Source organism: Bison bison, unplaced genomic scaffold (genome assembly GCF_000754665.1).
Source record: "Bison bison bison isolate TAMUID 2011002044 unplaced genomic scaffold, Bison_UMD1.0 scf7180017863325, whole genome shotgun sequence".
Classification (NCBI taxonomy): domain Eukaryota; kingdom Metazoa; phylum Chordata; class Mammalia; order Artiodactyla; family Bovidae; genus Bison; species Bison bison.
In genome coordinates, this window is record NW_011493897.1 from 125,405 (window position 1) to 153,183 (window position 27,779).

A 27,779-nucleotide genomic window follows, 5' to 3' on the forward strand; every position below is an offset into this window, starting at 1 on the left:
TTTTTTTGAGAAATGTCCTTCAACTACTATTGTTTTAAGAGTGGGAATATGTATGTTTAATCAAATGTCCCCTGAAATTCAACCATGGGTTCCTGGTGTTTTAAGACAGAAAAGCTTGCAGCCAAGGTTTGCCTGGTGGCTCTATTGCAGCAAGAGGTGTGAGAATTTAGGGATAATCTCCACCTATTTGGGCCTCAGTTTCCTCATCAGTAAGATAAGGTTATTCAAATTTTCCAAATTCCCTTCCTGTTTTTTTTTTTTTTTCTGAGTGCATGAGAAACTGAGATGCCTGTTAGATGTGTGTTGGAACCTGCAGCCATGACCTGACGTTGGTCCCTTCTCTGTGTGTCTCCTGCAGGAGCCTCAACTGAGCCCACATACTGAAAACACAGAACTCAGAGAGGAGATGGAAGAAAGGAAATCAACGGTTTTGGAGGATGAGACAACCCAAAGCAAAGCAAGGTAATGATCGAGGAGCTGTTTGCCAAGGGAGGTGAGGATAAGGACAAGTTGAGCTCAGAAAATTCAAGAGGAAGTGAGGAATGCACAGTATCATCCAAGTCCTCAAGGAGCAGCCTGAGCTGAGCAGGAAGGACCGGGAGAGTAACTTAGTCCACTGTGAACTTGTGCACCTGCCGAGGAGATCCACACGCTGGGTCAGTGTTGGTTCATCCTGCTGGGAGCACCAGTTCCAGGAGGAGGACAATGGGACCTTGAGGCTCTGCCCTAGACCCTTAGCCTCAAAGTTGGAAGTGGCCACACAGTGGATGTCCTCCAAGTAAGTGTGCAATAAGGTGGATAAATAGTGTTTGGAGAAGAATTAGAGATATGTATTCATAGCAGGGGCCAGATTAATGGGACCCTTGTTTCTGAAGTAGAGATGGAAATAATATTCTTCTGCATTTACACTTTGGGGGCTTTACACATAACATCTCTTAACTATATATTGCTTAATTTTCCTTATGCTATGATAACAACGTGGAGTTCAGATATCAGTAATATATCCATGAGGAACTTAAACAGCGAGAGGACAAATACAAGTGCATAGTGACAAGCAAATGTGGTGGCTGTCCTCAGGCGGGATATCACGGCCGCCAGAGGATGGGAGGATACACCAAGGACCTCTCTTTCTAATGACAGTGTGAACCTGCTGGAGGAATCCCTGAGGACAGTCATGTCTTCATCAGAGTCAGCTCAGGCGAGTGTCCTAGGGCAAGGATAGTGTAGGCGGGGTCCTCTCTAAGGAAGGGGATTGCTGCTTCCTGGGAGAAAGAGCATCTCTGACCAGACAGTTGTACAGGCGCATAGTTGAGCTGAGTGAAGTCTTGTAACCATGTTTATGCAGTTAGCGAACAAATGTTGCTGAGAGTCTCCTCAGTGCTTGACTCAATGCCAGGAGTCATGCACACAGAGATGAATGAAACATTATCCCCAATTTCATGGAATTCTCCATCTAGTAACAACAGAATCATGAGAGGTGTAGTGGTGGTGGATTCATTGGAGGAGATGGTCAGTGCTGGCTACCATGATGTCATGGGTGATCTGCTCCCTTTCTCTTTTTTCCAACAGATATATGTCTCTTCTGGCCCCCAAATCCTGGTTCTCACCAAGGTTTGAGCCTCTCAGGACACAGCTAGCACTTGGGTTCCATGTTGGCTCAAAGCAGTCAGCATTACCACCGTCTCCAGAGAAAACTTCTTATATCAGTAGCTACTGACTGTTTCTTGGCCAGCTGGAGGAATAAGGAGGCAAGTTTGATTTGTCTTATAGGTTCATGGCTGTCATAGTGATTAATGGTTTCCTGTCTCATAAGTTACATACTTTCCAGATTTCAAGATTCTTCATGTCAAAAATAATTTATATATCAATCTTATTCTCAGAATTGTAGAACTTGGTGTTTTATCCCTAATTTTGGAGGAAATAACTAAAGTAAAAAAGGGGGAAAGCAAATTCCTAGTTTACACGGAGACAATAGGATGCTCTTTTTATACTTTTCATGGGGTTCTCCTTTGAACCATGGTGCTAGAAGAGACTCTTGAGAGTCCTTGGACAGCAAGGAGATCAAACCAGTCAATCCTAAAGGAAATCAACCCTGAATATTCATTGGAAGAACTGATGCTGAAGCTCCAATAATATGACCACCTGATTCAAAGAGCTGACTCATTGGAAAAGTCCTTGATGCTGGGAAAGATTGAGGATAGGAGGAGAAGAGGGTGACAAAGGATGAGATGGTTGGATAGCACCACCAACTCTATGGACATGAGTTCGAGCAACTCCAGAAGATAGTAAAGGATAGGGAAGGCTGGCACACTGCAGTCTAAGGGGTTACAAAGAGTCTGACACAATTTAGTGACTGAAGAACAACAGTTAAGATACTATACACTATTGTAAGTAGACAAAACACAGATATATGACTGTAAAGGTGTAGAGAGTAAAAAGTTTACATATATCCAACTATTTGTGTTTTCCAATAAAGTCACCAATATGTGTAGTGTGGTAATGAATAATTTTTCTGCAACATATGCTAGAACAAATGATTGTTCATTTAGAGATAATTTCACATTAAAAACCATGTCTCTCCACACAAAGTTAATTGGAGACATTATTTAAAAATTGCAATGCTTTAAAAAGGATAATGGAAATTCTTCTTGACTAAGGTAAAGACAAAAATTTCTTACACATAATGCCAAGTCACTTGCCATAGATTGAAACTGAATAAAGTGGGTTTCATGAAATGTTAAATCTTTAAGCTTAACATTATGACCAACCTAGATAGCATATTCAAAAATGCCAACAAAGGTCCATCTAGTCAAGGCTATGGTTTTTCCTCTGGTCATGTATGGATGTGACATTTGGACTGTGAAGAAAACTGAGCACCGAAGAATTGATGCTTTTGAACTGTGGTGTTGGAGAAGACTCTTGAGAGTCCCTTGGACTGCAAGGAGATCCAACCAGTCCATTCTGAAGGAGATCAGCCCTGGGATTTCTTTGGAAGGAATGATGCTAAAGCTGAAACTCTAGTACTTTGGCCACCTCATGAGAAGAGTTGACTCATTGGGAAAGACTCTGATGCTGGGAGGGATTGGGGGCAGGAGGAGAAGGGGACGACAGAGGATGAGATGGCTGGATGGCACCACTGACTTGATGGACGTGAGTCTGAGTGAACTCCGGGAGTTGGTGATGGACAGGGAGGCCTGGCTGCAATTCATGGGGTTGCAAAGAGTCCGACATGACTGAGCGACTGAACTGAACTGAACTGAACTGAAGCTTAACAGAATTTACTATATATATACATACATACATATATATATACACACACACACACACACACACACACTACCATGTGTAAAATAGAGAGTTAGTGGGAACCTGCTGTATAGCACAGGTGGCTCAGCTCTGTGCTCTGTGAAGACTTTGATGGGTGGGATGGGGATGGGGGTAGAAGGGTGGTCCAAGAGGGAGAGGAGATATGTATAGCAGATTCACTTCACTGTATGGCAGAAACTAATGCAACATTGTAAAGCAATTATACTCCAAAAAAAGGGAAAAAGGCAAGTCATAGACCATATGTATTACTTGCAATATGTATATTTGACAAGAAACTTCTCAAAAATATATAAAGAACTTATGCAAATCACAAAGAAACTTATAAACAATATATTAATGAGCAGAAAATTTGAAGTGCACTTCACAGTAGAAGATATCCAAATGACCAAGCAACTTTTGGAAACCAAAACTGGAATCCACTACAGACATAAGAATGGCTAAAATTTAAAAGATTGAAAATACTAAGTATGTGGGAATGTACAGAAACTGGATCAAGCTTATATTTGGGGGTAAGTGTAAAATGACACAGCTACTTTGCAAAGTCTATGTCAGTTTCTACTCATTGACCAAGCAATTCTCAACTTTAGGTACATATACCTAAGTGGATATCTAGATAAAATAACTTGTGTACTTGTGTACAAATATTCATACTTACTTTGTGTATAATAAAACATCTGTTCATCATGAGAAAAATGGATAATCCAGTTGTGTTATACTCATAAAAAAGGGTATTTCTTAGCATAAAAATAAAGCCAAATTATTGACATGAGCAGTTAAGATTGAACCTCAAAACTGAATGAAAGAAGAGAGAAAAAAGACAACATACTGCATCATTCATTCATATGAAGTGTAAGAATAAGTGAGGTTAATCTATGAGAGGATTCAGAACATATTTATCTCTGGCAGATGGGGATTAATGGGCAAGTAACATGGCAGCACTTTAGGGAGTGGAGGAATATGTTCGATGCCCTGATTTGCATGATGATTGTACAGTGCACACGAACGTTGAATTCACTGATCTGTGTTCTTCAATTTTGTACATTTTGTTTTAGGCAAATTATATCTCATTATACAACTGACAGCATTAAAAAAAAGGAATGACAAAGGGTAAAACAAGTGGTAAGTGACATAAGATAATATTCAGCACATAAATAACGGTATCCCTTGAGAAGAAACTCAAAGTAATTGAGCAGCACAGACACAAAAAAGGATAGTCAATGAGAAATGCTAATGAAATTTGAAAGTCCAAATGACACACTGCCCCCTTTGAAGAAATCACCCTAGACAACAAAGATGTAGTCTAGTAAAAGTCCTGCCATTCAGTTTAATATAATGGTACAGCACTGACTTTGAAGGACAGATAGAAATGTTTCCTAATGCTCAATCTTCTCACCAAATTTAGATTTGGGGAAGTTTTATAACCTTTTGAATTTTGCTCTCATAAAGAAAAGAATAACACCTGACTATTAAGATAGTTCATGGGATTAACGGATCACTTGAACTATACTAGGTTCTGAAAGGAGATTGACTTTGTCCCTCCTTTCCCCACTTTAAATTGTTAGAATACGATTGACAGAGCGCACAGAAGACATTCTAAAGTAAATACTTTCTCACTATTTCTAGGAGTCATGTTAATAGTAGAAAGAATAGGAGAGGCTTCCCTCATAACTCAGTCAGTAAAGAATCTGCCTGCAATGCAGGAGACTCAGGTTTGATTCCTGGATTGGGAAGATCCCCTGGAGAAGGAAATGGCAACCCACTCCAGTATTCTTGCCTGGAGGATCCCATGGACAGAGGACCCACTCCAGTATTCTTGCCTGGAGGATCCCATGGACAGAGGACCCACTCCAGTATTCTTGCCTGGAGAATCCCATGGACAGAGGAGCTTCATGAGCTACAGTCCACGGGGTCGCAAGTGTTGGACACAACTGAGTGACTTTCATTTCGTTTCATTTTCATAGGAGAGGAATAAGAGTCTTTTGAACAGTCATCCCCGAACCCTGGTGCATGGCAGCATGCTAAGTTGCTTCAGTTGTGTCCAGCTCTTTGCGACCCTATGGACTGTAGCCCACCAGGCTCCTCTGTCCATGGGATTCTCCAGGTGAGAATACCGGGGTGGGTTGCCATACCCTTCTCCAGAGGATCTTCCTGACCCAGGGATTGAACCCGCATCTCTTATGCATTGGCGTGTGAGTTCTTTTTGTGTGTGTGTGTGTTTATTCTAGTAGCTTTGTTGAGATACAATTTATATACCATATGATTCGTCTATTTAAAATGTACAGCTTATTGATTTTTAGTATACTCACAAACGCATGCAACTCAAAATTTTAAAATATTTTCATTATCTCAAAAAAAAAACACCCACAACTTTTAGCTGTCAATCATCATACTCTATGCTCTCCACTAGTCCTGTGGTGGTTTAGTCACTCCATCATGTCCAACTCTTTGCAACCCCATGGACTGTAGCCTGCCAAGCTCCTCTGTCCATGGGATTCTCCAGGAAAGAACACTGGAGTGGGTTGCCATTTCCTTCTCCATCCACTAGTCCTAAGCAGCCACTAATCTTTTTGTCTCTATAGATTTGCCTATTCTGGACATCTAATAAGAATGGAATCATGCAATATGCAGTCTTTTGTAATTGGCTTTTTTCACTTAGCATAATATTTTCAGGGTTCATCTTTGTTGTATCATGTATCATGTATTTCATACTTTTTATGACTAAATAATATTTGTTATATGGATATACTATATTTTTTATCATCCATTCATCCTTTGATGGATATTTGGGTTGTTCCTACCTTTGGCTATTACGAGTAATTCAACTATAGGCATTTGTGTACAGTTTCTTTGTGGACATAAGTTTTCATTTCTCTTGAGTATATACCCTAGTGTGGGATTGCTGGGTTATATGATAACCCACATTTAATGATTCAAGGGAGCCAGATTAGTTCCCAGAGTGATGTACCATTTTATAATCCTACCAGTGGTGTATGATTTTCCACACCCTTGTCAACACTTGCTATTATTGGTCTTTTTGATTCTAGCCATCCTACTGGTTATCAAAGAGTACCATTAAAGGTTTGTAAGTAGAGAAGAATTAAAATTTTGATTTTATGAGGATGACACCAATATAAAGATGTGAAAAGAACTAAAATAGAAGTGGGACTAGAGACAAAGGATTTAACAAAGAATGAATCTGTCTCTGTCATTGGCTGCTTAGAAAAGATAACAAGTGAAAATGTTACCATTGCTCCAACTACCTTCTCCATATTAGAGTCTTCCCTTCACATTGTTTCTTCTAAGCAATTTTCATTAGAATTTTAACAACTACTGCAGGAAAATGGGGGGCCACTTTCTGAGAATGCACCCTATGAGAGCCTCCACTTCTCAGTTACCATCAGTTCAGACTTTCCAGTCTGTTCTTCCAGTCTTTATCCACCCCCAGTGATGCTTCTGGACACAACTAGAGACATTCCAGTTTACAATGGATTAGCAAGTCCTGGCAACTGACTGGCTCTAGAAGGTGGGAAAGAGAGATCTTCCTCTAGAGACTCCTTGGTTTCTATCAGTGGTGTCTAAGGAAAGGAGCAGTTCTTATCACTCAGATACAAAAATAAGACCAGGAGAGAGTGGATTGAAGTACATTGACTTCATCTCTGGGGGATAGCAAAGGAAGACCTAGGCAGATAGCTGGATAGAAGTCCCTGAGGTAGGAGTTCAATTGCCTGTTTTAAATGTTTAAAGTATACAGACGCACAGAAGCTGGTATTTGCTATTTTAAATGCCTAAAATGTGCCATCCAGCTTGCCCTTTGCTTTAGGAAATGGATTTGAAATCGGGAAATTTGCCCAGGTACTCAGTCAAAAGAAATTTGGGGGAGGTGTTCAGTTAAAAAATAATACCTATGCATCTCTCCAGTTCTCTTCTGTTCTTTGCTTGTGATGTATACTATGTCTCAAAGTCTAAAACTAATTACAGATTTCCCCCAGTACTTGAATTCATTCATCCACCCAAATCAATCATTCACCAGAAACTTACTGAATGCCAGGTTCTGTTCAGGTGCTCAAGATACAATTTGTTAAACAAAACATACCCCAGCCCCTCCATTGAGTTATTTCCATGGTTTTTGTCACTCAAAAGCTATTCATTTTTCTGGAAAAGGCAATCATCTAGCATCTGGGAATTGAGCTAGATAGGAATATTTTATTTCATGCATCAAATAATTTTTTAATAATTGCTTAAACCATCTTAGAAAAAGATTTAAATTGTTGGCAGTTCTCATAGGACATCAAACTTTATGAATAGCATTGAAAAAATGTTTATGAAATTGTTTGACTCTCCAAAGGATATGCTTTTAATTTTCTAAAGTAAGATAAGAATTGAAAATCTGGTTTAAAAATGGAAATGCAGAATAAATGTTAACTGAAGACTGTAGCACTGCTTGCTCCTGGCTCAAAAAAAAAAAAAAAAAAGAGCTGTGGGTGGCAACATTGATGTTTGTGAGACTTTTATTTAATGGTACAGTTTCACTGATAAAAATAACTAAAACCCTAGACTAACACATTAACACCTTTTTATTCAAACAGTAATTTTTGTTGAAGTGTCATTTACATACACAAAACTCACTAACTCTGAGTGTACGGTTTGATGCATTTTGACTAATGTATACAGTGATGTACCATTCAACACAATGAAGATATAGAGCAGAGCTATCAAACAGAATTTTTTGTGATGATGAAAATGTTCTGTACCTGTTCAATATGGTAGTCATTGACCACACTGGCTATTGGGCACTTGAAATGGCTTTGGGACTGAGGAACTGAATTAGTAACTTTCATTTTAATTAATTTAAATCTTAATTTAAACAGCTGCATGGGATGCTGGACAACCATATTAGCGCCCAGCATTTCCATCACCCCAAAAAGTTCATGTTGCTATCATCTTGCAATGTTACTTTAGTGCCCTCTACTGACAAAGCCTGGCATTACACTAAGTGGCAAAGAAATGTTTACAGGTTGCAGCTTCATTATTACAAAACCGGGACTGGAGGAGCAGGTTGGGAGCTGAGAGAAGAGATGACTTGCTCAATGGGCATGTGAGTTGTTTACCGCTAGCACCACCTGGGAAGCACTGGAGCATGGCTAGTTTCCATCTAAAATCGGAGATGAAAATCTTCACCATAGTCAACACCTGCAGTCTTCTCTGTCTGGAATGAAATGAGGAAACCCACTACAGCCTTAAAATAATCTTGACTCCCAAGTGTTCCCCAGCAAGACAATCATTTGTTCAACTCTAAGGAAATTGAACAATTTTGAAAGCAGGAAAGGTGCAGGCTAAATTGAACCACATCACCAGAATTCTCACCTGCATCATAGCCAAGATATTAATAGATATCTTTTCCCAGATCAGTCCTGTAGCACATGCAGACTCCACTGGAGTGAGTGGTAGACCTGTGGATATCAATCAGGTAGAAATATATGTTCATTTGTAGGAAACAAAATTCAAAATGTCCCTCTATCCTCAAAACCCAAGAAAGTTCTCATTCAAAGCAATGTGTTTGAGAAAACCATTGTGATCTTTGATTAGGCAATGATTTCTTAGATGACATCTAAAACAAAACAACAGCAAATAAATGGCTAAAAGTACTTTATCAAAATTAGAGTCTTTTGTTCTTCAACAGATACTAATAAGGAAATGAAAATGCAACTCACACGACCAAAGAAAATTGCTGCAAAACTTATATCTGACAAATGTCTAGTATCCACAATATATAAAGAACTCTTACAATTCAAGAGGAAAAGGAGAAATAATCTAATATATCCATGGAAAAAGTGATCTGAATAAACATTTCTCACTAGAAGACCCAACAATAGCCAATAAGCACATGAAAAGATACCCCAAACCATTAGATACAACTAAGAAAATGGAAATGAAACCCACAATGAGATACCACTTCCCCCTACTAGCATGGCTAGTATGTTAAAAGCAAACATAGGGATAAGGAGTGTTGGGGAAGATGTGGAGAAACTGGAATCCTCCTACACTGCTAGTGTAAAATGATAGAATTGTTTGGAAAAATAGTTGTCAGTTCTTCCAAGTTCAATATGGAGTGGACATTGACACACTAGGAGCAATTCCAATCTGAGGTTTGTAGCCAAGAGAACTGAAAATATATGAGCCTAAAGACACTTGTACATGAATATTCAGAGCAACAATTCTGCTTAGAAGCCAAAGTAGAAACAACTTAAACATTCATTCATCAGTTGGTGGATAAATACAATGTAGTAGAGTCATAAAGAGAAATATTATTCAGGCGTAAAGAGAAATAATGGTGTAGGCAAAAAGGTGGATGAACCTTTATGGTGATGAAGATGCCAGATACAAAAGGTCCTATGTTGGATGATTCCATACTGAAGAAATGTTCAGAATAGGCAAATCCATACAGAGAGAAAGTAGATTAGTGGTTCCCAAGGACCGGAGAAGGAAGGAATAGGGAGTGACTACTGAGATGTTTAGGGATTATTTGGGAGATAATGAAGTTATTCTGAAATTAGATGGTGGTAGTGGTTTCACAACTTTGTAAACAGAAAATCACTGATTTGTACACCAAATGGATTTTATGGTGTATGAATTATGCCATCATCATCATTATCAACCTGCCTTAGCATCTTCCAAGCCCTATATTTTCACTAAGCAATGAATTTCAAATTAATAGCCAGTGACCAGCATATGATGCTGTTAGCCTATTGTGAAGGAAGATACCAAATGAAAAATTACATTCAGGAAGTTTTTGGTAGAAATGCAGTGCAGGTGAAGGAAGCAGCTACTTGGAAGGATCTGACACAAAACGTGGGATGGGGTTTCAGGGTAGAGGGGATACTCCCTGGGTCTGGCTTTAGTGCTTACAGCAAAGGGGCCTTGGCCAGTTAGAGACCCTCTCTGTGCCTAAGTTTCTTCATCTACAAAGCGGCAGGGAGTAATGCTTTCTGCACCAGTCAACTTTGAACACTAGAAGTACTTATAGATAGGAAGTAATCATCCCCCCAATTCATGAAGAAGATTGATGAAATCAGTGGGGAAAACTAAGTGCACCTCTGAGTACCTTTAATAAATAGATTCTAGGTCCCACTTCAGCTCACTGAATCAGAATTGCTACAGAGGAGGACTGTGCACTTGTTTGGGTACTAACTCTCCCAGGTGATTCTTACAGCGATCAGCTTGGGGACAGAACACACTGAGCTGTATACCTTTTACCCCAAACACAGAAGTAGGACAGAGCAGAAGAACAAGGGTGTTTCCAATCCAGTGACTAAAGCAGAGGAGAACTTTTGGAGGACTCTAAGAATTGAAACATCAGGCCCTTCTGGCTCCATTTTACCCTTGTCTGGTTTACAGCAGAGACACAAATCCTTGGGGACACATGACTGAAGCACCTGGCCATCCACTTTGAGGGTACTGAGAGCCCTAATTTCAAATTCAAGCTGGTTGTGAGTGAAAGTTAAATTTACCCTTGTTTGCTCATTGATGGGACCAGTCTTCTCCAAGCTGCCACTTTATTGAAATAAACCATATTACTATAAATGCAGACTTCAACAGATGTTTGTTATAAAATTCTATAAATACCCTAGCAACCTAACAAGAAACCAGAAAGTTAGCAAGAGCATTCAGTTTCAGGACAGTTCAGCCCAATGGAGTATAGTCACTGAGAGATAAGTTTCCCAAGTTAAAGGGAAATGTCCCTTTCTGTCCTGGGACATTGTATCAGTTTCAAGGAGGTGGGAAAGCAGATGGCCCACTCTAACAGACAGTAGCCCACTCTAACAGGCCCCTGGCTATTAATTCAGGTACTGTCTTGCCTCCAGACCCTACCTGATGTCCTGACACACGTAACCAATTCAAGGAGCCTTTGTAAGGTCCTGGCCATCACTTCTGCTATTGCAGAGTACATAGACACGGTTTAGTGAAACAAAGGAGGGCTCCAGGAGCAAAGTCAGGTAACAGAAAATGAGGAGCATGAAAGGGGACAAATGCAGAGTAAAGACAAAAGTGCACACATTGTAAAGTAGGTTTCTCTTACTTACAAAATGCAAAGAAATAGCTTACTTGCTTTGATAAGCAAGTTTTTTTCAATTTTTAATTTGATTGAATAGATTATTTACTGTCCTCTTCTATAAGTTTCTTATTTATTCAGCACAATAGTACTACCTTGAATGATTATGAGAAAAATAAAATATCACAATCATTGTTGTTCAGTCATGAAGTCATGTCTTACTGTTTGCAATCCCATGGGCTGCAGCATGCCAGGCTTCCTTGAACTTCACTATCTCCTGGAGTTTGCTGAAACTCATGTCCATTGAGTCGGTGATGCCATCCAACCATCTCATCCTCTGTCGCCCCCTTCTCCATCCCTCAATCATTCCCAGCTTCAGGGTCTTTTCCAATGACTTGGCTCTTTGCGTCAAATGGCCAATGTTTTGGAGCTTCAGCTTCAGCATCTGTCCTTTCAATGAATATTCAGGACTGGTTTCCTTTAGGATTTACTGATTTGATCTTGCAGTCCAAGGGACTCTCAGGAGTCTTCTCCAGCACCACAATTTGAAAGCATCAATTCTTCACTGTTTAACCTTCTTTATGATCCAAGGCCCACATCTGGACATGACTGCTGGAAAAACCATAGCTTTGACTATATGGACCTCTGTTGGCAAAGTGATATCTCTGCTTTTTAATATGGTGTCTAGATTTGTCATAGATTTCCTTCCAAGGAGCAAGCATCTTTTAATTTCATGGCTGCAATCACCATCTGTGCTGTTCTTGGAGCCTGAGAAAATAGATTCTGTCACTGTTTCCACTTTTTCCTCATTTATTTGCCATGAAGTGATGGGAGCAGATGCAAAGATCTTAGTTTTTTGAATGCTGAGTTTTAAGCCGGTGTGTTCACTCTTCTTTCACCCTTATTTAGTTCCTCTTCACTTTGTGCCGTTAGAGTGGTTTCATCTGCATACCTGAGGTTGTTTTTCTCCTGGCAATCTTGATTGCAGCTTGTGATTCATCTCACCCAGAATTTCACATGATGTAGTCTGAATATAACTTAAATAAGCAGGGTAACAATATACAACCTTGATGTACTCCTTTCCCAATTTTGAATCAGTTTGTTGTTCCATGTCCAGTTCTAACTCTTGCTTCTTGACCAGCGTACAGATTTCTCAGGAGACAGGTATGGTGGTCTGGTATTCCTATATCTTTAAGAATTTTCCAGTTTGTTCCACAGAGTCAAAGGCTTTAGCATAGTCAATATAGCAGAAATAGACGCTTTTCTGGAATTCCCTTGCTTTCTTTTTGATCCATCGAATGTTGGCAATTTGATCTCTGCATTTTCTAAATCCATCTTGTACCTCTGAAAGTTCTCATTTCATGTGCTACTAAAGCCTAGTTTGAAGGATTTGAGCATTACCTGGCTAGCATGTGAAATGAGCACAACTGTATGGTAGTTTGAACATCCTTTGGCATCGTCCTTCTTTGGTATTGGAATGAAAACTGACCCCTTCCAGTCCTATGGCCACTACTGAGTTTTCTAAATTTGCTGACATATTGAGTGTAACACTTTAGCAGCAGCATCTTTTAGGATTTTAAATAGCTCAGCTGGGATTCTGTCACATATACTACCTTTGTTCATAGTACTGCTTCCTAAGGCCCACTTGACTTCACACTCAAGGATGTCTGACTCTAGGAGAGTGACCACACCATTATGGTTAGCTGGTCATTAAGACCTTATTTGTATAGTTTTTCTGTGCATTCTTGCACCTCTTCTTAATCTCTTCTGCTTCTGTTAGGTCCTTGCTCTTTCTGTCCTTTATCATGCCCATCCTTGCATGGAATTTTCTCTTGATATCTCCAGTTTTATTGAAGAGATGTCTAGTATTTCCCATTCTATTGTTTTCCTCTACTTCTTTGCAGTGTTCACTTAATTATAATATTGTACAATTTCTTGACCCAATATCAGTCAATGAACTATATATAACTGTTATTATGATTTTTAAATGAAGGAATGTGATGCACTTTTCTTACCCCCACAGAATGTCAGGGTCCACAGACATCAAAAAATAAATTTCTTCAAAGTCTTTGCTGGATCTCATATACCAATATCATTAAGAAGGGAATCTGGAGGATGGTGTGAGGTGAGGGGGAGATAAACTTTTATAACTGGTTGATCCAGCTCTCTTACCTTTACCTTGACATGGGCAAATGCTCAGTGGTTCGTGGTCACACCCATTTCACCCACCATCCAGGTTAGTCCTGCAGCTAAACTGAAGAAACCAATGCTACAGAGGGTCTCCCAAATCTCAGGTTCACAAGACCCAGGTAGGAAGAGATGCTGAGGAAATGAAGAGTTGGTTAAGACCATCCCTCCCTGAGAGCATGCCTGTCCCTTTCTCCTCAATTTCAACTTCTATGTCCCTTAACACAATTTCCCATGTTCACTGTATCTCATCAACCATCCCTGACCCATGACCTTACTAAATAGATCATCATGCCAATATTCAAGGATATACACATAAACTTTTAATCATTTTGACAGCTTGAAAAGAGCTCTTATTGGGGGTACAATGAAATCCATGAGTAAAATTTTGAAATGTAGTGTTTAGTGACATTAAAAACAACTAGAGCGACCCGGAAATAGAGGAGGGGTTTAGAAGGCAGGGCTGTCAAACTTAAGTTTACTCTAAAGCAAACAAGCTGCCCAAGGAAGACAAGAGTCTGACATAACACTGGGATGCAGCAAAATAATATTGAGTCTGGACAGAAACCATTTTTAAAAATTAATTACTCATTCACTTAGTATTATACTCTGATTTTTTCCTACAGGTTTAAGGACAGACAAAAGTGGAGAAGACCAAGAGAAGAAGTTCATAAGAGTCTAAAAGTTTGACATCTCTCACTTGTGGAAAAGCCTTAAGATTTGTTTAAAGAGAAGGTGAGGTGACTTATAACAGCCCAACAGAAATTAAGACCTGCTGACAAAGTATTTCTCCCTCGAATATTTGTATACACAGAAGAATGAACAATGGGAACTCAGCTGAGGTAGTTTTTGGAAGGAGATAGGTCAGTGGCATCAGGATGTGTACAGACAACCTAAGAGTGGCTGCTGAGGGCTTGGGTGCTATCAGTGGTGATGTTCACAAACAGTCATGGCCTAGGCACCTGGAAGGCAGGAGTCCCCAAGATCCCATGAACCCATCCCCCTACCAGTTCTGTTATGGCAACTCCAGACGGTTACCTAGCACGCTAGGTCCCCCTCCTTCACTGCTGTCTGAGTCTGAGCCCCACACAGCACCTTTGGCTCTGAGCTCTGGCATCTTGAACCTTCTTTTTGTGGTTGAGAACCCTCTAGTTGTTCCCAACAGTAAGTCAGGAATTCCAGTTGTTGTCATCCCTCAGTGCTGATTAAACCTATGTGATTTTGCTTGACTCTAATCCCCTGTATGCTGAGTGTCTTCTCCTTGCCCCTGGCTCTGCCCTCATCTGCCACACATCACCATGGCAATACCTTTTCGCTCTTTATCTGATCTGAGGGCAGAACTCACCCTCACTTGAAATCAACCAGGAACTTTGGTTGCATCTGGTAAATAACAAGCAGGACTTTCAAGACCTCACAGAGAAATTCCTCATATCCCAAGCAACTGCTAACCCCCTGGCCAACCAGCTACAGAAATACAGTAAGTCCTCAGGGTCGTGATCACCAAAGCAATGAATGACCACCGTCTTCCCCCTAAGAAACTAAGTCTCTGTGCTTTGTCTCCTTTTCCCTTTGTCGTTTTGAGTTCCATTCTGACCACAATCCAGGAAAGGTGGTAGTGGCTCTTTTCCCCTTAGTTCCCTGAGGATGGAAAACTGAGCACAAGGAGTGGAGGCACTTTCCCAAATTTGTGGTGAGTTGTAGGGTGAGATACAGATTGTGTGTCTGTGTCTCAATCACCCAGAGTCCTAATCATCCAGACTGTGATTCCTGGCACAAGCACAGAACTGCCTGTGTCTCTCAGGAGAAAGCTAAAGAGTGTTGACTGGAATTTTTTCTGTTCATATCTGATCCTGCATCCCTGTTGGCGAAACCTCTGGGACTAATGAACTCCATCAGTTCAAGCTTCCCTGAGGTTCCATGGGCAAATCCCTGTGCTAGTTACACTGGGGAAATGTGGTGGTTATATACTGCGAGAAGCAAGGGATCATAAGATTTAAAGGAACTTAAAGATGAGGCCGCTGCTCATTGAAACCGTGGTCTCTATGAGTGACGCCATCAAGACAGGGCCTCCCTGGTGAGAAGGAAGCCGTGCTTCCTGGGTGTAGAGTGTCTTTCCTGTCCAAGAAAGCCATGTGACACTCTGTGATGAGGTTGAGGGTGTTTCTGGGGAAATCCGACCATCTGTACATCCCCTTCTATTTCTACCTGAGCTGGTGAAACTTTGGTGATTCAGGTTGACCAGGAGTCCAGGTGACCCTGAGTCTGTGCTATAAGATGTGTGACCAACATGAGCATGATGGTAAGTGGAAGAGATCACCAGCCACCATAAAATCCCAGGCAGAGTGTGGGGAGGCCCTTTGTATCTGCAGTCAGCCTGGCAGTTGGAAGCATTGTTGCCTGTTCCGGGAGAAGGGCCTGTAGTGAGGAAAGAAGTCATGAGCAGGGTACATGCACAGCAAGGGGGTGAGAGAAATCTCGACAACTTGAGTCTGTGTAGTCATTTTCCATTAATCTATGAGGGAGTTAATGAAAAATGACTGACACCGAGAAAAAGAAAAAGTAAAGCCTGTTATTTAAGAAAGTAAAGAGAGAAACTTTGGGGAAAGGGCACACTTAGTTTTATTTACATCTTTCCTTATAAGCATAACATTATTCTAAGAAATAAGCTGTGGGGCTGGTGAAGAAGAAATGTCTCATCAGGACCCTGTGGGAGGTCACACAGCACAGTGTGAAGGGCACGGACTCTGGGCCAGGCTTCCTAGGCTCACATTCACGTTGGGAGCCTGTGTCTGTTTCCTCCTCTGTCCACGTGGTGCTGTAATAATAACTATTGTTTGAGTTATAATGAATACTGAGTAAATCTGATAAAGCCCTGACAGTAGTGCCTGGCTCAGTGTAAACACAGTTCACACTTCTACTATTTCTAGTAACACAAAGATTATCAGTGTTTGGGCACATTTCTTTCAGGTCCTTATGGTTTCATGTATTCTATTTCACACAAGTGTGTCCAGGTGAGTTTTTTACCTCGAGATACTTGTTCATTACTGAAATACTGGGATGGCACAAGGTAACCACCAGTTTAGTCCTATAGACCTTCCTGACCACACAGGAATCGCCACCCCAGGCCCTGCTCAGTGTCTCACCGTAGAGGCTGCAGATCTTGGTTCAGTGGCCCAGGATTCAGGGTCAGTCTCAGGGGATGTGAATTCTGACTTTGCCAAATGGCAGTTCATCCTGTCTACTTGCTTTCTGTGCCTTGGAGCTCCTCTTTCCTCAGTTCTAAAATGGGGAGTAACCTCAGTTGGGAGGCTGGGGAATCAGATATGGAAATGGCTGTGTAGACCTTGGTACTGAGGTTACATCTGCCTCTGGGGTGGCCCGTCCTCCTCCTCTGAAGGCAGTGACCACAGCGGCAAGGCCAGCTTCCCCTGAGGCAGTGTCTCTTTCCTCAGAGTGTGAACCGTGTAAGGACAACGTTGAATCTGTGCTGGGGAAGAAGCTGCCTTTTGAGGCACTGAGGCCAGCAGAAAAGCCAACGCTCGATGAGAGGCTGAGGTAAGGAGGACACGGGTGTTCATGGCAGGCACAGGACACTGTCATAAAACAGGTGCATGCATGCTAAATCACTTCAGTTGTGTCTGACTCTTTGTGAACCCATGGCCCAGGGACCGCCTGGCTCCAACAATTGGTGGATTATGGATTCCAACTGTTATTCAGGGCTTCACTCTCTTTTTAAAAAACTATTGACCTAAAACCACATATCATGAAATTCACCAAATTCAAGTGGACAATTCAACTCAGTGGCATTTGGTACATTCTCAGTGTTGTGCAATTACAGCCTCATTTGCCTTTAAATCACAACTCCCTCCTGACTGACTACAGCTTGTCATCCTTTCTTGACCCTGACATTCGCTTGTTCTTTCCAATCCACACCAGCTGTACCTCTCCACACTCTATATCTGACTGTGTGTCACTCAATGTGTGATGCTGTTTGTGTATTTTTAAATGGAAATGGCCTTCTCTGAGCAAGGAACTGAAGAGACAACTTCATAACACAGGTTTAGAAATACATTAGGTTTTGAATACAGAAGAACAAGATGAATGGGATGTCAGGGAATCTTCAGGAGCACTTTTGGATACAGAGGACACATTTGTTGTTCCTTCTTTCTCTATGACATAGTTTGATCATCAAATATGTGCCAGAATTCTGTTTCAAGGGCTTCTTGGGGATGTTCTCACAGAAATCCCTAACAGTCTCTCATCCACCTCTTTAACAACTGTCTGTTCTGTCTCACCTAGGACGTGTGACACCCTAAATCGAAGTCAGGCAAGAGAGCTGACCCAGTTACGGCAGACACTACGGGATGGGAAAGATGACTGTCCTGCTCAAGCAGCACCTCGAGGACCTCCTCACCCGCAATGACCCGGACAGCCACCAGGGGCAGGGCTTCCGAGAGAGCCTGTCTGAGGGGTACCGACTGGCCAAGCGCCTTGCCTGCAAGCTCAGCCCAGGTGAGGGGGCCACAGACCCTGATAGCACTGATCCTCTCCTAGGTCCCCATTTCATAAGATGAACTCCACTAGGAATTTTTTTTAAATGAGCTTTCCTGTTTCATGTCCCATTTGGGGATATGATAAGAGCATGACTGGCTGAGTGGGAGGACAGAGGAGAAATGCACAGGGTGGAGGTCATAGTATTTGAACTGTCTGCTTCCTCCCTGATGGACAATGGCCACTGGAGCAAGAGGCAGCATCCAGATAGGGTTAAAGCAGAGGTAAGACGAGGTGACAGGAGGAAGCTTATTAGAGTGAAAAAAGCCCTGGACTAAACCTGGAAGTTCCCAGGTTCCAGGCTGAGTGCTGTGCTTATAACTGTGTGTGAGTAATTGATTTTTCTTAGGTCAATAACTGTTTTTTCATCTGTAAAATGGATCAAATAATCTGTTGATGATAGCTGTAGTGATGAAATTTGGGAATATGTACAAATGCACTGCAGAAAAAAAATGCCTTTCATTTTGTGGTGTTGGGTAAGGTACTTGATAGAGTTGAACTTAGTGTTGGGAAAGTGGATTAGACTGAAGCACTTTCCATAGAGAGACTTGTCCTGATAACACACAAAAGCCACCTTGAAGAGCCAGGATGTTCCCAGATGGAGGGACATGGGACTTGGTTGTTCTCCTTAGAGAAAGGAGGGCATCTTGTGAGACCTGAGGAAGTTTTTAGAGCCTGTGTCTTTGGCAGAATTTGTGGCAGGATGGATGACACATTTGTAGAAGTGGAGATGGAAGGTGGGCAATGTGAGGTGATATAAGGAAGAAAAGACAATTTAAATTTTGCCCAATTTCAAGCAGAGGGTGTCCTGAGGATGATCTACCAGTTTAGAAACAGACTGCCTGATGGACCAGAAATCCATGCTTGGGCAGTTGTTTAAAAACAAAATTCAAAAAATTAGAACTTCCATACAGTACTAACTTGTACATAGATATTTATGACTCTGACCATATGAGTCCCTTTGTTTGTAATAGGTGACATGGCAAGAAGCTCAATGGATATTTCTGAATTTATCTGCAGAAATTCATGAAAATGAGGAGGATGAACAAGGACAAGAAACACTCATGCCCAGGTAACAGTGAACTATCAGGAGCTGGGTAGGAAAATGGGTAGGAAAAGTATGGACAGGGTCACAGAGAGAACAGTAAGTGAGGTCAAAAGAATCAGAGATGCCAGATGGAAGCCTAAGCACAACTGCAGATGGTACTGATTTACTTCAACCCACATATGATTGGACCTATAACTTGGTTGTCTGTTGTCTCTGTGCTACTTGTATGTAAGAGCCAGGGTGAATGCACCACCCTTTAGGATTTCCTGTACACATAGAGAATATCTGTTCTCTCCTAAAGGAGGTCCAAAGTGAGATATATATCTATTCCTACACAGTTGTTTAAGATCCTTGGGAGGAAGATAACTAGCAAAGGAATTAGTACAGAAGTAACTAGAAAAATTAAACATCGGGACAACTGTCTAGAAAAAAATTGGTTGTCACGCAACAGTGGTAATAGAAAGAGGCCTTGGAAACCTTTCAATTCCTAAAAAGGAGGCATAATATTTCTGGGAATCTATAATGCCTTAACAGATGTGTTCACTTGACTGTGTGTGCTCAGTCGTGACCTACTGTTTGCAAAGCAATGGGCTGTAGCCCACCAGGCTCCTCTGTCCATGAGATTTGCCCGTCAATATTATGGAACTGGGTTGTCGTTTCCTCCTCCAGGGGATCTTCCCAACCCAGGGATTGAATCTATGTCTCCTGCATTGGCAGGCGGATTCTTTACCACAGAGCCAACAGGGAAGCCCTTATTCACTTGGCTACTTCATCTTAAGCTCAACATGGATTAGGACTGGAGGGATGCACTTGGTGTGGAAATTCATCTGTGCTTCCTGTTCCTGAAAGTACCATCCTGGGATGGTTGAGTCTCATTCCTCATCAGAGGTTTGTGGCCAGTACACGGAGCACCTGCTGTACTCTCCCTCCCACTCCCAGACAGCCACAATCAGTTTCCCATACGGGAGGATAGCTTTTTCTGTGACCACTCTCATGCCTCCCATCAAAACCAGCCAGAATGGCTTAGGGTCAGATCCTCTTCATTTAATTTTCTGTTATCCCTTTCCCACCTGTCACAGCATGGAAATGCAGGATGTTGAAAAGAAGGAATTGCCTGAGGAATCTAAGGATGAATGTGTTTTGATGCCTTCAATTCACCAAGAAAGTTCTGACTGTCTCCAACCTTACAGTGATGACAAATTTGCATTTGATGAACCAGAAGTGGGCCTTGGTCTGGATGGAGCTTGTGGTTTCTCCCATGCTAAAGAGGATGAAATCCCAACCAATCTCTCAGGTAGCGTCTGTGTTCTTTGTCCCCACAATGTGTATAGACTGAGGAAGGTCATCTCTGAGGACAGGTTATATAGACACATCTTAGTTGAAACCAGGAGAAAGGATCCATTATGGAACACAGACATCAGGTCGGTCAGGGAGCCTTCATCATCTTCTCGGCCCTGGTCTTGCCTCTGTCACCCTGGCCCCAGTGTCAAACATTTGACCCAAATCTATTGTGACAACTCTCACCTACCTCAGCTGGAAATCCACAGGAGGTGTCTGTCACACCTGGTTTGGATCCAATGTGTTTGTTATCTTCAATGATCTAATTTTTTTTTGTAAATGTGCCTGGCCTCTCCAGACATGATTGCAGATTTGCCTCTTTATTAGGTGAGGTGATTTCCCTGTTTGGTTTCACTCCTCTCAGCCCCAGTCTCTCTTTTCTCTAGGTTGGCTAGTCTTCTCTAAGCAGTCCCTCGACAACCAAGACAGACACAACTGTACCATTGCCTTGCTTGGATATTTCCATGAAGCAAGGCTGGGCTCTGGCACTTCCTCCAGCCTCAAATGGCCATGGTTTCTGTGTAGCACCAAAGATTCTTTTTGATTTGAGGGTTAATACAATTCACTGGGCTTCCCTGCTGGCTCAAACAGTAAAGAATCTGCCTGCAATGCAGAAGACAGTGGGTTTGAACACTGAGTGTAGAAGATCCCCTGGAGAAGGAAATGGCACTCACTCAGATATTCTTGTGTGGAGAATTCCATGGTCAGAGGAGCCTGACGGGCTACAGTCAATGGGGCTGCAAAGAGTTGGGCACAATTGAGTGATTAACACTTTCACACTTTCACTTTTCACAATTCATGCATCACTCTAGTCTCAAGTATAAATTCCTCTAAACCATCAACAACCACATAATCTGATGGGATAAACCAATATTGCAGAAATAATTCTAGAAAATAACTCAGTGCATTTTCTAGGATCTCTGGGGAAAATTCACCATTAACTATTTATACAGATGCAGAACAAAGGATATTGGGAGACAGCTCTATGAGATTAAGGAGAGAATTTCCCCTATGGGTCTAGAAGTAGACCAGTCTAATTCTTATAAAACTTAAGAGTCCTAGAAAATCTTTGCTAAGGTATTATATTCTTGCACTGAGAATATTAATGTCCCTGTGGTAAATGTGTTTACTGAGTGGGTATGTGTGACATGTGATTTGCTTATTATGACCTGTTTTCTCTGAATTTCCTACTAGACAATCAAAATGATCATGAGCAAGTAAATGGACACAATTTAACATTTCCCAGGTAATTCTGAAGATCAGTGGGCTGTAAATGTCAGTGGTAACTGCAGGAGACCTCAAATTCAGGGAAAAACAGGAAGTGCCAAAAGCAAATCTTTTATCTATTTAGTCAACAGCCAAATATCTCTTTAACAGTATTGTCTATTTTCATTTCACAGGCTCAGTGCATTCAGTTTCTTAACGTACAGGGAGTGGATCCAGGTGGAATAGCCAAACTCAGGAGTTTCTGTAATCAAGTATTTTCTCCTGAGTAGTTAAAAGTAGCGTGAGATTCATATCAGCCTTGTGCCTGTTTGGCTTCAACATGTTGGTAGATATTTGTTTCCAAGTAAGGAAACTAGAAAACATTTGTATTATATCAAAATCCTGAGAAAATAGTTCCTGAAGGCAGAATATCTAGTCTGTAATTCCTCAAAAGCTGTTTTCACTTGGATCCTGCATATCCAGATCAACACAATGTGTGCAGAAAAGTGGGAACCACTATCCTAGTCCTCTTGTGTGCTGGGGGCATGTGTGCATGAGGTTAGCATGCAGGGAAAATCCCATCTCCTCCCTCAACCACTGGTTGTGTGCCCAGTGCCAGAGAACCTACTGTCTCTCCCACCCCATGTCACCCCATTTCACACACAGGAGGAGTTACTTCCCTCTTTAAGGGGACTGTGCTTTTGCTTTTGTAACCACTCCTCATGCCTGTCATCAAAAGCAACCAGGATGGCTTGGAGTCAAATCCTCTTAATCTTCTGTCATCGCTTTTCCACCTGACACAGCGTGAACCTGCATGATGTTGAAAAGAAGGAGGTACTTCAGCAATCCCAAGATGAGTGTGTTTCAGTACCTTCAACTGTCCAGGAAGATTCTGCCTGCAACCAGCCTTACAGGGATGCGAAATCTGCATATGAGGAAGAGAAAGTGGGCTTTGCTCTGGATGGAGCCTGTGGTTGCTCCCAAGCTAAAGAGGATGAAATTGATCTCTCAGGTAGTCTGCATTATCTTTGTTAGCCTACTCTAAGAGAATTAATCCCCTTAGATAGATAGACAGTATGCTTACAAACTGAAGCCTGCTTTGAACCAGACTCTCTAATTGCGTTTTAAATAAGACATTCTATGAGTGAACTTTTCTCAATTCCTAGTCATGTTTGTCCTTATGGTTAACCACTCTACCAAAGGTGGTCCTGCCAGATTCATGTGTACCTCAACAGTTGAGGTAACTTTCAGGCTGCCTCACTTTGAATGAGTCTCCTGTCTCACACGAAGTACTCTAATTTTCATTCCTGAGCAATGTCCTTGAGTTCTACACCTGTCCAAGACTGTTGGCAGTCTTGTTTATATCTCTTTGGAGATGTCACTACTTTGGTTCACTTCTATCAAACCATGAACTCTCTCCCTTCATTTGACTTATCTTGTTTGAAGTCTTCTGAAACCCAAATGTAAGCCACGTGGTCACCTTTGGTGTGTTTCTCTGAGGTAAGGCAGGGCCCTGGGACTTCCCAGTCTGATGAATGGCCACCGTTTGTAGCTTTGAAGATTCATTTGACTTGATGGTATGTAGATTCCACTCCCATCTAATCTCAATGTGTAATCACTTATGTCATTAACAAACAGCATTTCAGATGGAAAAAGCCTGAGTATTATAGCAACCCTCTAGGATATAGCTAGGTTGTTCCCCAGCATCTGTGTGGAAAAGGATATATTTAGCTGTTTGCACAGACTCAGGACCAGGATACTCTGCCAATGACATATCATATCAAAGAAATTTGTCCAATGGCTCAAGAAGGAAATCCAACACCTCCTTATGAGGCTCTATCTATGGCCTCCTGGACTGTTTCTCTCACAGTACCCTGTTACCACACTCTGAAGATAGGCAAAGGATTGGCATTTGTGAAGAGAATTTGCCTGATATAAGTCTCCTGCTAATTTATTTGCAGAAAACCAGAATGATCACGATGACCTAAAAGGACCAGAGGCTATTTCCCTGAGGTAATTTTGAATATCTGTGGGCTGTTGTACAGTGATGAAATCTGCAGACCTCTGATCCAGGGAGAAACAGAAAGTGCTGAATACGTTGTCTCATCAGTCTTGCCAGCCACCAATTATCCTTTTTTGTAATGTTTTCTGCTTTCACTGTGGTACTTACGTTGTTTCCCATTAACTTTGTTTCCCATTAAGTTATTAACTTTTCAAGTTTATAACCCAAGTCAGTTGACCCAGATGAACTAAGGCAGAGTGATTTTTTTGCACTCACTCGTTATCTCCGATGTGGTTTATAGAGTGAGATGCCTATCTGCTTTCTCCCTGTTTGGTGTCAGAATGCTGGCATGTATGTCATAACAAGAAATGTAAATAGACAATAACATTGTATCATGCCACAATATTAAGAGAGGTCTTGACAGCATGAACTATCTGGGAAACCAGACTGCCCCAAACTGTATGCACCGGATACTCCAGGTGACAATGCAATTTAAACAAAAGGGTGAAAATCACTATTGTGTATCTCTGTGAGTCATGACTGTACCATCTAGAGATAACTCAGTCTCTTTCTTCATCAGCTTGCTATTTGGCCAGAGCACAGAGTTCCCACTGTTCTTTATCTCTTCTGCCCCTGTAAAACCATACACTGTCCCACACACAAAAAATGAGCTTTTCTCTCTTTACTGGGTCAAACCCCGGCTTGCTTCACCACTTCTTTAAACATTCCATCAAACCCAGATAGGACTCTAAGATTTCTGACCCCTCTTGACTAATCTTTAGTCCTCCCTCCCCAACCAGGTTCAGCAGAGAGATGCCACAGATGATAGAGAACGGTGTCCCATGGGATTCACTGAATGATACGATTTGACTTACTTGGTTCTTCCTGGCCTGCCAGACTCTTTCTGGCCTTATAGGAGCACTGCCGTCTCACCACTTGAGGAAGAGGATGTCTCTTATGCTTGGGATGTAACCAGTGAGTATTACCATGTGATAGAACTCCACCTGGATGCCCAGGTAGACTGTATTCTTTGTACTCCTTGCCTTTGGTGGTGCTGAGATTTGTCATCCCTGTGTGGAAGCTCTGTAGACAGTGATTTGAATCAGACTGTGGTAGAGTTTTAAGCCAAGACATCAGGTGGGTCTGAAAGCCTAGCTCTCCTCTTCATCCAGGTGAAGCCTATGGGTCAGGCCCCAAGTTAGATCATGGACCCAAGGCAAGTGTGACACACTCACTCACTTGTATGTGTGCAGGTGCACAGAGATGACTAGCTTTTTCCCTGATTCCAATGAAATGTTTCTTCTTGCCCACAGTATTCCCATTTCCATACCCCAAAATGTCCTTTGAACTTCTGTGACTTTCCAGAGATGCTGAGAACTTTAAGCATCTGTTGCTTCCCTGGTGTCATTGCCGTCACTCTCGGTGTCTGTCTCCTCTAAGATGGCTCTCTTAGTGAAGCAGTCATCTGGACCACAGGACACAAAGACCTCTCCCATCACCTTGCTTGTAATGGTTTCATGAAGCAAGGCAGAGCCCTGGCATTTCCCACCCCATGAATGGCTGGAGATTCAGTGGAGCAACCAAAGTTCATTTTGGTTTGAGGTTTTGTAGGTTCCATTCATCATTCTGCTAAAGCAGCCAGCATATGATGAGAAAAGCCTGAGTATTACAGTATTCTACTAGAATGCAGGTGAGCTATTCCCCAGGGTCTGTGGGGAAGATGAATGTTTAACTTCTTAGGCAGACTTGGAAGAGGATACTGTGGTGAGAATCTTCAAGGTCAGGGAGATCTTGCCTGATGTCTTGGAAAAGCAAACCAAGTAGAGTCTGAGAGACACAACCCTGAGACACCTGGAATATCCTTCTAAAACATGCTATCGTCTCACTGGTGAGATTGGTGTCCTGGTGGTGGTACTGGACACTGCATTATTAATTTACATAGGGGGGTCTGCTTAATGTTTCTGGCCCTGTCTGAATTTTTCAGTAGAAAATTATGCTTTTCTTGAGGAAGAGGAAGACCAAGACCTCATCTGTTCTAGGTAACCATGGAGAAACATGGGTCTGAGTTCAGTGGTGACATCTGGTCATCTCAGATGCAGGGAATTGGAAAGTGCTAAATATGCCTACTTCTTCTGTTCAGACAACCACAAATTGTCCCTGTAACAAGGTTGTCTGTCACCATGTACTTGTATAGGCCCCTTTATGAATCCCTCTCAATTATAGTAACCTTCAGTCAGTTGATGCAGGGCTACTAATCAGTCACAGGATTTTTTGCACTTTCCTGCACTCTCCTTTTTATTAAACCCAGCATGAGATGTGTATCTGCCTCTGCCTGTTTGGCCTTACCACACTGACAGGTATTTCATGGCAAGGAAAGTAACTGAAAACAAAAACATTTATGTCACATCTCAGTATTTGAAAAATTGACCTTGGGATTTCCCCTGTGATCTGGTTGTTAGAATCTGCCTCCCAATGTAGAGGACACAGGTTTGATCCCTGGTCAGGGAACTAAGATCCTATATGCCATGGGACATCCAATCCTGTGGGCCACAACTACCAAGCCATTGTTCTACAGCCTTCATACCACAACTACTGATGCCTGAGCACCCTAGAATCCTTGCTCTGCAGTAAGGGAAATCAGTGAATGGAGAAGCCTGGCACCACAACTAGAGAGTAGCCCCCATTCATAGCAACTAGAGAAAGCCCATGCACAGCAATGAAGAGCCCATGCACTGCATGAAGACCCAGGGAAGCCACAAATAATAAATAAATATCTTTTAAAATTGGTCTTGAAAACAGAATTTCTAGGAGTCCATTCTGCTGCCAGAGCCTGTGTTTGCTTGGCTGCTACATGTGAGTTTGAACAAAACTTCTGCTGTAGTTGAAGCTGCCTTTATGATTTCTGAGGGTGTGTGTAACATGACTGTGTCCTGGGGTGGTTCAGTCTCCTTCCTCCCGAGTTCATTTCTGCTCAGTGCTCAGAGCACCTCATGCTCACTCTCCCTCACTCTCTCTCCCTTTCCCTTTGCAAAAACCTTCTGCTCTGGTCTCAGATTGATGGAGGGATTGTTTTATCTCTCTTGGTGGGGCTTCTCATTTGTTTTTTGCAGCCAGTCCCTGAACCCTCACATGTATGGATGTGAGAGTTGGACTATAAAGAAAGCTGAGCACTGAAGAATTGATGCTTTTGAACTGTGGTGTTGGAGAAGACTCTTGAGAGTCCCTTGGACTGAAAGGAGATCCAACCAGTCCATCCTAAAGGAGATCAGTCCTGGGTGTTCATTGATAGGACTAATGCTGAAGCTGAAACACCAATACTTTGGCCACCTGATGTGAAGAGCTGACTCATTGGAAAGACCCTGATGCTGGGAAAGATTGAGGGCAGGAGGATAAGGGGACGACAGAGGATGAGACGATTGGATGGCATCACCGACTCAATGGACATGGGTTTGGGTGGACTCCAGGAGTTGGCGATGGACAGGGAGGCCTGGTGTGCTGTGGTTCATGTGGTCGCAAAGAGTCGGACATGACTGAGTGACTGAACTGAACCTGAACCCTCCCATCAAAACAGCTAGGACTCCAGGTTTACTAATCCCTTTTGTTTAACCATCAGCCCTCCCCACCACACAAGTATCAGTACGGAGCCGCTGGTGGTAGAATAGAATGAAATCCAGCAGGATTCAGTGGAAGAATGTTATCTGGCTGTTTCTATTGGGCATCATCTGTCAGGTTCCTGTAGGCCTCTGAGAAGTGCCTCACAATGTTAGGCAGGGAGCTAGAGATGAGATGAGAGCAAGGGATGGTGGAGGCAGAGACTCATGGCTGGGAAATGGCCTCAGTTCAGTTCAGTCACTCAGTCGTGTCCAACTCTTTGAGACCCCAGGTACTGCAGCACACCAGGCTTCCCTGTCCATCATCAACTCCCAGAGCTTGCTCAAACTCATGTCCATTGAGTCGGTAATGCCATCCAACTGTCTCATCCTCTGTCGTCCCCTTCTCCTCCTGCCTTCAATCTTTCCCAGCATCAGGGGCTTTTCCAATGAGTCAGTTCTTTGCATAGATGGCCAAAG

General features: G+C 42.1%; 1 protein-coding gene across 1 annotated transcript in view; it reads left to right on the plus strand.

The window, feature by feature from the left end:
• LOC104983741 (neuroblastoma breakpoint family member 4-like) overlaps positions 1-27,779 on the plus strand; it is a 38,295-nt gene that overhangs the window by 2,360 nt on the left and 8,156 nt on the right. Inside the window, 4 exon segments of the mRNA XM_010833265.1 lie at positions 14,903-15,041; positions 17,017-17,119; positions 17,864-17,938; positions 17,940-18,076. Of these exon segments, the coding sequence (XP_010831567.1) occupies positions 14,903-15,041; positions 17,017-17,119; positions 17,864-17,938; positions 17,940-18,076 (454 nt within the window).